General features: G+C 52.6%; 1 protein-coding gene across 1 annotated transcript in view; it reads left to right on the forward strand.

Moving 5' to 3' along the window:
- Atp2b3 (ATPase plasma membrane Ca2+ transporting 3) overlaps window positions 1-12,458 on the forward strand; it is a 75,538-nt gene that overhangs the window by 46,759 nt on the left and 16,321 nt on the right. The window contains 8 exon segments of the mRNA XM_045140703.1: window positions 2,830-3,009; window positions 3,116-3,203; window positions 3,600-3,706; window positions 4,847-5,038; window positions 6,946-7,159; window positions 7,418-7,629; window positions 8,641-8,748; window positions 11,121-11,303. Coding sequence (XP_044996638.1) covers window positions 2,830-3,009; window positions 3,116-3,203; window positions 3,600-3,706; window positions 4,847-5,038; window positions 6,946-7,159; window positions 7,418-7,629; window positions 8,641-8,748; window positions 11,121-11,303 — 1,284 coding nt within the window.

Below are 12,458 nucleotides of genomic sequence, written 5' to 3' on the forward strand. Positions count from 1 at the left end.
GTGAGACCCTACCTTGAAAAAAAAAAAAAAAAGGGAGACCCTGGATAAAGGCAGAGTGTGGAAGGGCCACTTGCCTTTTCGGACCCTGTCCATTGGTGCTCACCTCATGTTAGAAGCAGGACCCTGACCATTCCCCTGAAAGTGCACTCTGGGAGCCACTGTACAGCTGGCCCCGGGGACCACTGCACTTCTCTCTCTATCCAGCCTCCCTTCCCTAGCCGGGGGCACAGGTTTCCCTCTGGCACATGTTCTCAGCACATAGGGCTGTTCTGCTGACAGTGACTCATGGCCACTATTCAGGTGTGGCTTGTCCTCCCAGTCTTGCCCACACTCCCAGAGTGACCGGTGAGGACAAGACTTACGCATTGCATCACACAGCAAAGGCACTCACTTCAGCAAAAGAACACCTGCCACATCTGAACGGTGGCCACGGGTAAGTTTTCCTCTCAGAAAATGTGGTACAGGGCAGGGAAGATGATGAGGACTCGAGTTCGATCCCAAGCACTACATAAAAATCCTAGTGCGCTCCCTAATCCCGGTGCTGAGGAGGGCAGAGACAGGAGAGCCACTGGGTAGCTAGTTTGACCAAAAATGACTACTGAGTTAAGTGAGAGATTCTGCCTCAATAAAACAGGGTAGAAGAATGATAGAGGAGGTCACTCAATATCTTCCTCTAGTCACTGCATGTATCTTTAAACATATGTGCATAAACACACACACACACACACACACACACACACACAAAGACACCAGAACATGTAAAACACAGGCAAGGCTTGAGAAGGATATATGGCAGGGTAAGAGTTCGAGACAGGAAGAGGACATCCTAGGCTGGGCAATGGCAGAGGGATCCAGGGACAGGGCAGCTCCTTCCTGGCTCAAGGGTGACTGAGAGGGAGTTCAGGTGACAGATCTCAGCAATACAGCCAGATGAGAAGAGCAGCCAGCCCAGTAAGCCTCCGGAGGGAGGAGGAGGGTCCAGCAAAGCCTCCGCTAGTCTTGGTCAAGCTCGCAAGGCGCGCCTGCAAGAAGCCTGAAGCCTGGCCTCTGCTCTGCCCTGGGGTCCTGAAGAGCACTCAGCGAGCGGTTCTGCTCTGACCTCCCGTGTATTAGAATACACAGAATTGGATTTCATTACGTTGACTTTCAAACAAATATTGTTCTTGTTTCTCTTTCCCCCTTGCACCCCTTTTGCCTCCCAAAAGAAGGACATAAGAGATGAAAATAGGAAAGGAAGAGATTAAATTATCTCTGATTGCAGATGACATGATTATATATTCAAGTGACCCTACAGACTACCAGAAAACTCATAGTTAATAAACAATTTCAGCAAAGTTGCAGGATACAAAACGAGCGCGCGCACACACACACACACACACACACACACACACACACACCAGTAGCTTTCAACAGTTACCCGACTCTTAGCAGATTGTCTGTCGCACAAGAGGAATCTCTCTGGAAGAAGCCTTCCTGCCACTTGGCTAGGAGGCTCAGAGCCTGGAGACTTATGCATTGCCTTGGAGAAGGGGCCGTGCACTGGGATTGAGGGGCGGCCCGTGTGCGCTCAGGTTCAAACCTGCCACTTGGTGGCAGCAGAGGAGAAGGTTTCCAGCCCCTGGCTCCCAGCTTGAAGGGAAGCTCCGTACTCTCGATCATGTTCAGCGCCTAGAGACCCTCAGACAGAGAATGGGTCTCTTAGGCTGGGCGCAGAGACACATCACATTTGAGTGGGCTGCAAGCTCTCCCCTGCACCTGGACTTTCCTAGACATCTAGTCATGTCCTTCTCTGTCACTTATAGCACTGCCTTTGGTAATCATCAGCTCACTGTCAAAGCCGGGAGTGGGCCCACAGTTCCCCCTCTCGGTCTCTCTCTCTTCTGGCTGCTCCCCAGCTGCCCTGCCCCACGAGTCCACTTTGCCTGCTCCAGCCCCTCCAGGCCAGGGGACTAGGCCAGATCTTTCAGCAACAGCCCCAGGGCATCCATGAGCACTCCATCAGTGCTCACAAGACACCCCCTGAAGCACCCACAGGTTGTGGTCTTCCCTCTGCATTCAACTCCTCGAGCTTTTAGAGGTCCCTTGTCCTCCCGAGTGCACCGGGAGCCCATCTTGTCTGCTTTTTCTCTGCTGCCGCCCCAGGGCCTGAAGAGCCACGGGAGGAGTCCTTTCCATCTTCCTGTTGCTGGGATGATGCTTTTCAACCTCTCACTGAGTTAGCTTCCCACTGTCTGCCCCTCTAGGCATGTTTTCCCCCAGTGCTCGGGATTCTCCTTGTCCCCTTGTTCCAGAATCTAGCCAGTAGAGTTCATGAAATCTACAGCTCTAAGAAAAAGAGAAAAGCCTGAAGAAAACAGCTTGGGTTCTATATGGTTAAAACAAACTGAAACCAGACAAGGAAGAGGAGTCATTGCCAGTCATGATTCCTTGTTAAAGCCAACACACAGCCACACTGCCAGCTTCCCAGTGACCCGGGCTGGTCCTGCTCAGAAGCTCTTGGCCTCAGCCTCCCAAATGGAAGTGAGGCCCAACCTGATGGTGCACCTTCATAGCATAACAGCTTCCAGTGGCTTCTCTGGCCCATGTTCCTCACACTAGGGCCTGGGTCTGAGTCATTGCTAGTTTCTGGGGTCGGGCCCAGTAAGGGGGGCACTAGGAGAGGTGGGCTGTGGCATTGCCTACCCACTGCAGGCCATTGAGATCTTGCATCGGGACCACAGGTTGCAGTTTCCTGTCGGCTTTCTTGAGATTCAGGGCCCTGCAGATCTGAACCACACACAGAAGCAAGCTTGGTTTTCGGGCCCCATCCACCACGCTTGTCTCTCCCAGGTCCCTGAAGCTATTCGCAAATGTCAGCGTGCTGGCATCACAGTCCGCATGGTGACTGGGGACAACATCAACACAGCCCGAGCCATTGCAGCCAAGTGTGGCATCATCCAGCCAGGGGAGGACTTCCTGTGCCTGGAGGGGAAGGAATTCAACCGGAGGATCCGCAATGAGAAAGGCGAGGTAGCTCCCTGCCACCTGTCCTGGGCCTCTGCCACTCGTCCCGTCCCCTCCCAGCCCCAGCACCTGTCCGCAGCCTCGGCTCTGCAGTGTCTGCTGTTTCCCCCAGATAGAACAGGAGCGTCTGGACAAGGTGTGGCCCAAGCTGAGGGTTCTCGCACGGTCATCTCCCACTGACAAGCATACTCTGGTCAAAGGTAACCAAGTACAATCCTCCTCTTCTCCACGTGCATGCTGTCATCTACTCCTGGACTCCCCAAAAGGTCTCCAGGGCCTTCCCAGGAAGCCAGGGTCCTTGGATTTAGGAGCTTTTGCTGCTAGAGACTGGTGACTAGAAAAAGCCCAAGTAAGAAGGGCCAGTAGAAACTGTTCTCTCGCTGGAACAAACCGGGAAACTGAAGCCCAGAACAGAGAGACAATTTCTTGAAGTCACACTGTGCAGGACCCCTCCCGTCTACCAAATTATGCCACTCTATGTTACTGGGTAAAACACGCGGGTGGGGTGAGGGGTCCCCATAGCTCCTTGGGCAGGGTCACACAGGGCTACAGTGACAAATAGCTCCAGCCGTGTCCTGACCCATTCTGCATTCCAGGGATCATCGATAGCACCACCGGTGAGCAGCGGCAGGTGGTAGCTGTGACTGGAGATGGCACCAACGATGGGCCGGCCCTCAAAAAGGCAGATGTGGGCTTTGCCATGGTAAGCTAACCCAGTACACGTCAGCTTGCCACAACAGATGAGACTCTGTTTCTCCCAGACATTAGCTTTGAACCAGAAAGTAGGAGCTAGGGCAGGTGACAGACTACTAGAAAGTTCTTTCCCTCACCTCTTGGCCACTTGGACCTGTAGAGGGACCCGTGTGTAAGTTGTTTAAAGACATATGGTGTAAGCTGGGTTTGGTGGCATACTCCTTTAATCCCAGCACTCGGGAGGCAGAGGTAAGAGGATCACTGAGAGTTTGAGGCCATCCGGAGACTACAGAGTGAACTGCAGGTCAGCCAGGGCTAGAGCGAGACCCTACCTCAAAAAACCAAAAATAAAAGACATATGGTGTGGTGACAGTGGGGCCCAGCCTCACCCTGGAGGAGAGGAGGAGCAGAGAGCAGGGGCTTATCAGCACTGGCATCTACCTGCTCCCAGGAGACCCTGGCCTTAATGTAATGAGGGAAATCCTCCCCTTCTGCATGGGTTCTTCCTCTGAGCTTCTCTCTGGCTGCTCATAAAGAGCTAGCTCTCTCCACTGAGCAAGATGGCCTGTTAGGTACCACCCACATGGTGGACCCTGGCCCTACAGGGAGGTAGAAGTCTGACATACCCTGTGCCCACCCTAGTAGAAAGGCACACCCTTTACTTAGCTCACATTTGGTACAGACCAGGGGGCAAGACTCGGTCCCTCCTTCCTAAAGCCCACAATCTGGAGGGAGACCAAGCTGTGCTTTCTAAGGTGACTGCTATCACAGGGCCAACCAGAGTAGAGGGTAGCGCGGGGAAGCTCTTGGTATACCCCAGCAGACGGGATCATCACCTTGCCCAAGTGGACTGTCCATGCCTCCCAGAGCCTTCCCCAGTAGCCAGACAGAAGGCTGGCAAGTGGGCAGCCAGCAACAGCTGGCCTTGCGTAAGGTTGTGTGGATGGGCATGTCATCAGAACCCCTCTGAGTGTAGGAGCGTGGCCCCGTGCCAACTCAGCTCACAGTACAGAATGTGGTGAACAAGAATGGATGCTGTTCACAGCTGGGGGACTTATTCAGAAGGGAAGGCAAAGAACCAGCCCAGGTGGGCCAGGTGCTCAAGAGGGGCTGAGAAATGGGCACTCTGTTTGTGTGCCACCTCTCCCAGGGCATTGCAGGTACTGACGTGGCCAAGGAGGCTTCTGACATCATCCTGACAGATGACAACTTTACCAGCATTGTCAAGGCAGTGATGTGGGGCCGTAACGTCTATGACAGCATCTCCAAGTTCCTGCAGTTCCAGTTGACTGTCAATGTGGTGGCTGTGATTGTGGCTTTCACAGGTGCCTGCATTACTCAGGTAGGTACCAGGTGTCTACCGGAGACAGTTGGCTTCTAAGGGCAGTGTTGTGAGCTAAAGAGGACCAGGTTGAAAGCAAGATTTTTCTTTGCTGCAGATTCTTTTTTTTTTTTTTTTTAAGGCAGGGGCTAGAGAATTGGCGTGCCAGGGCCTCAGCCACTGCACTTGAACACCAGACACTTGCGCACTTGCGCCATCTAGTGGGCATGTGTGACCTTGTGCTTGCCTCACCTTTGTGTGTCTGGCTAATGTGGGATCTGGAGAGTAGAACATGAGTTCTTAGGCTTCACAGGCAAGCGCCTTAACCACTACGCCATCTCTCCAGCCCTACAGAGTCTTTTTATTTATTTTTTATTTTTAAATTTTATTTATTATTGTTATTATTCTTTTGGTTGTTCGAGGTAGGGTTTCACTCTGGCCCAGGCTGACCTGGAATTCAATATGTAGTCTCAGGGTGGACTCAAACTCATGGTGATCCTCCTATCTCTGCCTCCTTGTGCTGGGATTAAAGGCATGTACCACCACACCCGGCTTGCAGATTCTTTTTATTGAAATCAAATTCACATACCAAAAAACAAATCATCATTTTAGGGTAGGCAATTCAGTAGGTTTTGTAGTATTCTCACTGTGTGATGCAACCATCACTTTCCCCTAGTTCCAGAACATGTTGGTCCATCCCAAAGACAACCCTGCCTCCACTTGGCAGTTATTCCTCATCTTTACCCTGCTTCCTGTTTCTATGAATCTGCCCATTGTGGACATCTCATATCAGTTGTGTGAAATGGCATGTGGCATTTGTGTCCAGAATATCATGTAACATATTTTTGGTTTCGTCCATGTTGTAGATAGGGTTTGTTTTTCATTTGTTTTCTTGGCTGCATAGTTGTCTCCATTATGCCCATCATTCATCAGCTGACCAACTTGATGACCACTTCCACATTTTTGTCATTGTGGATAGTGCTGCTAGGAATACTCATATCCTGGTGTGCACATATGTCTTCCATTCGCCCCCGTCTAGACCTAGGAATGGAATGGTTAGTCATGTGGGATCCACCCTGGCAGAGCCTCCACCCCTTTCTCAATGGTACTGTTGCCATTGGAAGGAGAACAGAATTGATCGATCCCCTGGTAAGGATAGTCGACTTTGTCATCAAGTAGCTAAAAATTTTGCTGATCAACTTGGTCCTTTCAACGACTTTTAATTGAAATCTAATTCACATATAAATGACACCATACTAACCATTATAATCATTTTAAAGTGTGTTTGGCTATGTCAGTGTTGTACTCCCATCACCTCTAACCAGGACATAAGCAACCACTCCCCATCACATCCCTAATGCTGGCACCCCTTCCCTACTCTCACCCTATGGGCCTCTCAGTTGATGTGACTCCACTTGTGTCATCCAGGGCCTTGTGCATCAGGCTCCAGGGAGGATAATTTTTAAAGAACCACTCACAGGGGATGATGAGAAGGCATATCGTGGTCAGCATTTTGGCCTCTTCCTGCTCTGTGAGCTGGGAGACAAGGAGAGCAGCTGTCACTCCGTTGTCGTGAAAGGCCACTCCTTATCGACAGGCTGTCTTACAGGCTGTCATAACTGGTTGGGGCTTAATGCCTCCTGCTAGGGCCTCAGACCACACCTCCAAGATCACTGTCACCAGACAAAAGGAGTGGGAAGTGGGTAGGAATCTGAATGCCCAGTGCAAAACCTTGGCCAGCCCAAAGAACCCCTGCTGATGAACACGTGAGGATGAACAGGGCTCATGGAAATGAAATTCCTAGGACATTGACAAAGCTGAGTTTCTCCTCAGGAGTGGTGGGGTTTTTCCATGCTGCCCTCCAAAGCCTTCTCTATATGGGCCTGGGCTGCCCACCCCACAAAAGGATGACTGCCCCCTCTCTGCAGGACTCTCCTCTCAAAGCCGTGCAGATGTTGTGGGTGAACTTGATCATGGACACGTTTGCCTCTCTGGCCCTGGCAACGGAGCCACCCACTGAGTCACTGCTGCTGAGGAAGCCATATGGCCGGGACAAGCCTCTCATCTCACGTACCATGATGAAAAACATCCTTGGCCATGCTGTCTATCAGCTCACCATCATCTTTACCCTGCTTTTTGTTGGTAGGTTGGCTGTGGGGCACACACTTTAGCTCATGTGTGCCACCTTCAGAACACCATTACTGTGCCCTCATGCTTGGGCCCTGTCTATCCCGACCCGAGCACAAGGTGGGACACAGCTGTGATTGGCTGAATCGTGGCTAACGGAAGAGCAGGCCTGGTCCTCCTCCTTGACCCAAAGCTCCCTGCTGTTCCTCACTGTCTGCCCCACTGGTGCTGGGCGTGTCTGCGCGCTCAGCCCTGCCTCTCTCTTCCCTCCAGGGGAGCTCTTCTTTGATATTGACAGTGGGAGGAACGCACCCCTACACTCACCCCCTTCTGAACACTACACCATCATCTTCAACACCTTCGTCATGATGCAGCTCTTCAACGAGGTCAATGCCCGCAAGATCCACGGTGAGAGGAATGTCTTCGATGGCATCTTCGGCAACCCCATTTTCTGCACCATTGTCCTGGGCACCTTTGGAATTCAGGTAGGAGGGGCAACTCCACCCTTGGCCCCTACCGCCTGCAAGGGGTGTGGGCAGTGAGCTTCAAGGCCCCAGGTGACCTCTGATACAGGCCTCCCCGTCTCCCACCTTTGTCTGCACTCCAGAGCAGGTGTGCACCTTACAGACATTGCTGGGCTCACCGTGGTCTAGCCTGAAGACCTCCAGAGGGGAGGAGAGAACCTTTATCAGACGCTAGAAACAGCCCTCTCTAGCTGCCCTGGTCAGGCGCCCCGATGTCTTACACCTAGCTTCCTGGCATGAAGCTGCCCTGAGTGCAGAAGAGTCTTTTGGAGATGCCTGCTGTGCCCAAGACTGGCAGGCTGACCTCTGCCTGCCCCAGGAGGGGCTGTGTATAGCATCTCCAAAGCTCCAGACATAGAGTAAGGCCCATTGATTAGGAGATGGCTGCCATTGTAAGGACAGCCCTTGCTCACAGGTTCCAAGAAGGGCATATCATAATTCAAGGCCACATGCAAATGCCAATTAGGAGGTGGTGGTGGGGAGCTTTATTGTGGTTTCCCCAGGATAGAATGAGTGAGAGAGTCGTCATGCTTTGGATTAGCCAACGTGAATCATTTTGCCCTCCCCCATGGAGTGTGGGCTGTGCCTGGTTGTGTGGCACCTGGTCCTGGGAAGGGTTAAGTGTGCTCTCTGGATTGGATAGCTTGCATTTGAGAAGTTTCTCTCTGGGGTAGGACTTCTTCTGAAGTGGAGAGCAACAGGGAGGGCAGGAGGCCAAGCAACTGCAGGATCGTGCAGAGGGTCAAATGAATGCGTCAGACTTGCAGAAGCTGAAAATATGGTCAGGGAAGCCGAGTCTCGCCGGAGGGCTAGAGGCACCAGAGGGGACGTGGGGCTGGCATGTGAGGCTGCACATTGGCCCATCCTGGCACCTTTGACTCTGCGGACAGTCTGTGAAGCATCAGGCCTGAAAGGCAGGGCGTGGGGAGGGCTGAGTGAGGCTCACGCTGCGACCTCCCACCTCCTCTGCAGATTGTCATCGTCCAGTTTGGTGGGAAGCCCTTCAGCTGTTCTCCGTTGTCCACAGAACAGTGGCTCTGGTGCCTGTTTGTTGGTGTTGGGGAGCTGGTTTGGGGACAGGTGAGTGTCCACCTGATGAGCTGTCCCTCTTCGGGTTGGTTCTGCTTATAGCCTTCAGGGATAGAAAAAAAGAAAAAAACAAAACAGGGGTCCTGGCTAGCCTGTAACTCCACTGGCCCAAATCCCCTCCGCCACAGCCTTGGAGCCTATGCTTGGGAAAGGAGGTGGGTGGCTCTACACAGCAAGGGTCAGGCCTAAAACATACCATGACCTGAGGGCAAGGTCACCAGTGACAACATTAGCAAGAACACAGGAAAATGGCTAAGATGCCACAAAGCCCAGCAGAACCATCTACAGCTTCTTTTCCCATGGTAGGAGCTAAAAAAAAAAAAAAAGCCCCCTAAACCTGGATGCCTTGGGGGCTGAGATATAGCGGAGTAGGAAGAGCGCTTTCTTAACGTGCATAAGGTCCTGAGTGCGAATTCCAGCATGGAAGAAAACACAAAAACAGCACCTGAGTGGCTTGGAAAATCCCAACATATTTGAAATTAAACAACACCTTTCAAAGAAATCTGTGGGGCAAAGAGAGAAATCTGTGAGTCTTGGGAGAAGTGAGGAGGTATTTTGACCTGATGGAAAGTAGAAGAGCCATACACGCAGACCTGTGGCCGCTGTCTTTGCAAAAGCACCGGGCGTGGGGGCGGAGGGGGGGAGTGGCGTCTATAGCAACCAGTGATGAGATCACAGAGCGACAGCCTGGGTGGCTGCAGTGGCTCCTAGGCACCAAGCCAGCCTCTCCATGCTGCTCACAAGGTCTCAGAAAGTGTTTCTTCAGAATTCAGGAACACTGGCAGGGAAAACCTAGTCGAGCCTCCATGTCTCTGACCTCAGTCAGCTTGGGCTAGCAGAGCCAGCTACCAGAGATTGGCAGCTTGCACCATAGACACTTCTTTTCTCACAGCTCTGGAGGCTGGAAATCCAAGACGAATAGCAGCCAATTCAGGAGCTGGTGACTTCTAGCCTGGCTTCTGGCCCGCTGCTTTCTTACTTTGTCACTGACTCTTACTGTTTGTTTCTTACTCTCAGGGAGCTCACTAGTGTCCCCTCCCATCAGGGAACAGATTGAATGGGATCAGGGGGCCAACCTGATGACCTCATTTAACCTCCATTATCTACTTCCTCAAACTACGGCCACACTGGGGGTTAGGGGTCACCACCGGAGGAGGCACTATTTAGCTCATAGCACTACGGGTTTTGTTTCTTAATCCACTGGTCCCCTCTCCCCACTAAGCGGGCCACGGTGGCCATTTCAGTTGCTGCAAATGCTGGCTTCTTGTGACCCCTGGCATTAGTCCTCAGGGATGACCCGTCCACTTCCTGCTGCTCATTTTCAGGATTCTCTTTCCTTCCACCACTGCACTTCCCCTCCAGTTACACTTGGGCCTGACTGTTCCACAGAGACCTTCGCTTCCCACACTCTGGACTCCACACACTCCCCTCAGCCCTGTCCATGCCAGGCCCTGATTGTCCTCTGAGCTCCCAGTACCTGGCATCACAGCTGTTCCACGTCTCCCTCTGGGATCACAGTACTCAGTCCCTTGGGGCCATTCACTAGTCCTTTTAGTTCTTGCTTTTTTTTCAGTTGCATAAATGAAACATGTTCAAGTGACAAAACTCCAATTGGAAGGAATCTGTGAAAGGGTCCTCAAATCTGTTCCTACCATGCTGACAGACACCTAAGGGGGACAGGATGACCTCCCCCTAGCCAGACAGTAAAAGGCCCAGCCTTTCCTTCATTGCTCCTCCCTTTCCAGCTGTCACCTGCCTTGTCTCCTGTCCCTCCCTGGCAGTCCCTGATCTCAGACCTTTTTCTAGGTCTTTCTTCTTCAAGGAGAGGCCAGGCACAAGCTTTCCAGGAAGCAGGAGAGCAGCCTTCACTTCTCTCAACAACCATGAGGGCCACTGGGGCCGGAATACTGTTGGCTAGGGAAGCTCGCCTGAGTATTGGTTTCCAGGGTTTGTCTTTGGAATCATTCACATAGACATGCAGTAGCCAGATGGCTTGCCTCAGTGTTCATCCTCTCTGTGGCCCGGGGAGGGGGGATGCATGGACTAGCAGGTGGCCGAAGGTCCACACTGAGCTCCACTCCTCTTAGGAAGGATATTACAGGTACTCCAGGATCCCTCCCAAGAGCTGGGCAAAGACCAGCACCATCTTTCTGGCATAGCCCTCTGACTGCTTCTTCGTTCTTTGGCCTATGGGACTCAGTAAAACAGGAGTCGGCCATGGGAGGGAGCACTTTAAAGGATCTGCAAGGCTCAGAGAATGGACTGTGTCCATGCAAGATGGGGCATCTGGTTTCTTCCTGGCCACAGAGAGCCTACTCTCACAGCCACCTCTGCTTGCTGTCCCTTGACTGTGGCTCCCCCAGGTCATTGCCACCATCCCCACCAGCCAGCTTAAGTGCCTGAAGGAAGCAGGGCACGGGCCCGGGAAGGACGAGATGACCGACGAGGAGCTGGCTGAGGGGGAGGAGGAGATCGACCACGCAGAAAGGGAGCTCCGCAGAGGCCAGATCCTCTGGTTTCGGGGCCTCAACCGGATCCAGACACAGGTAAGCTGCCGTTCACTATGGCTCCCTCCCTCGTGCTGTCTCTGAGACAGTAGAAAACAAGCAAGAAACAGATAATGGACAGACAGAGCCCGAGGCCCACAGGAACGTCCCTGAGTCTGGCTGCCAAGCGTGCAGAGGCAGTGGCTAGTCTTCCCGTCATGCCGTAGGTCTGTTACTGGCTGGATGCTGAGATCACCTCTTCCTGACACCTCCTCAGTGTCCAGGGAACTTTGCCCACTATAGGCTAAAGCTGTGTACTGGTGACTACTGATTGTCTCTCATGGGCACACACCAGCACTTCCCACTTTCCTTGGCAGGGGGTGTCCCAGGTTTGGGGCAGGTTGCATTTCGGAGAGAAGATTCCCATTTCTAAGGGCCTTTGGCCGGCTTTCTGCTCACTGCAGTTTATTGGAATTACTGTGCAAAGGCCTCATCTAGCAAGTGAACTCTGCCAGCAACTTGGTTCAAATCTCCATGGGTCAGGATTAGTCAAGGCCATCAGTTATAGGTCCTGGAAATGTAAGATGACCAACAGGAGGTGTTGTGAAAGCTTCACAAGAGCCCATGTGCCAGGGTACCCTGCTGTCTGCTCCCATCCCTCCCTGGCCAACCCTCTTGTCAGAAGGCTCATATCTGCTCCCTGTCGCCATCCTCCTGTCACACCTGCTCATGATCACCCTGCCACCACGCCCACAGATGGCTCTCACCATGAACTGCAAGACTTCTTCCACCCTATCGTTACTGCTGGCTCTGCTCACCCTGAAAGCTTGCTATCCCTCTGTCCAGCTGCTTCCTGGCCTTACCTGCCTGGAAACCCCACGCTACCCTACTTCTGCTCTGTCATGCTGAAAATTCCATGGCCCTTGTAGAGAGGGAAGAGAGAGCCTTTTGGGGATCCTGCCTGAGCCCCAGCCCTTCCATCCCACTGCAGCTTCCTGGTTCGGCCTGCCACCTCGGCAAGTCCCCATGGCTCATCCCTCCCCTGTCCTCTTCCTCACCACCTTGTCCTCATCCAAAGTCTTGGACACCTTCTCTCGAATGACAGTTCCACTACCCTTAATGTAGGTACAATCACTTCTCCCTGGTCTCCTGGCTGGCTCCCTCTTGGAAGTCTATTTGGGAAACATCCTGGGGCAGGATGAGGCCACACCCTTT

This window comes from Jaculus jaculus, chromosome X (genome assembly GCF_020740685.1).
Source record: "Jaculus jaculus isolate mJacJac1 chromosome X, mJacJac1.mat.Y.cur, whole genome shotgun sequence".
NCBI classification, from domain to species: Eukaryota; Metazoa; Chordata; class Mammalia; order Rodentia; family Dipodidae; genus Jaculus; species Jaculus jaculus.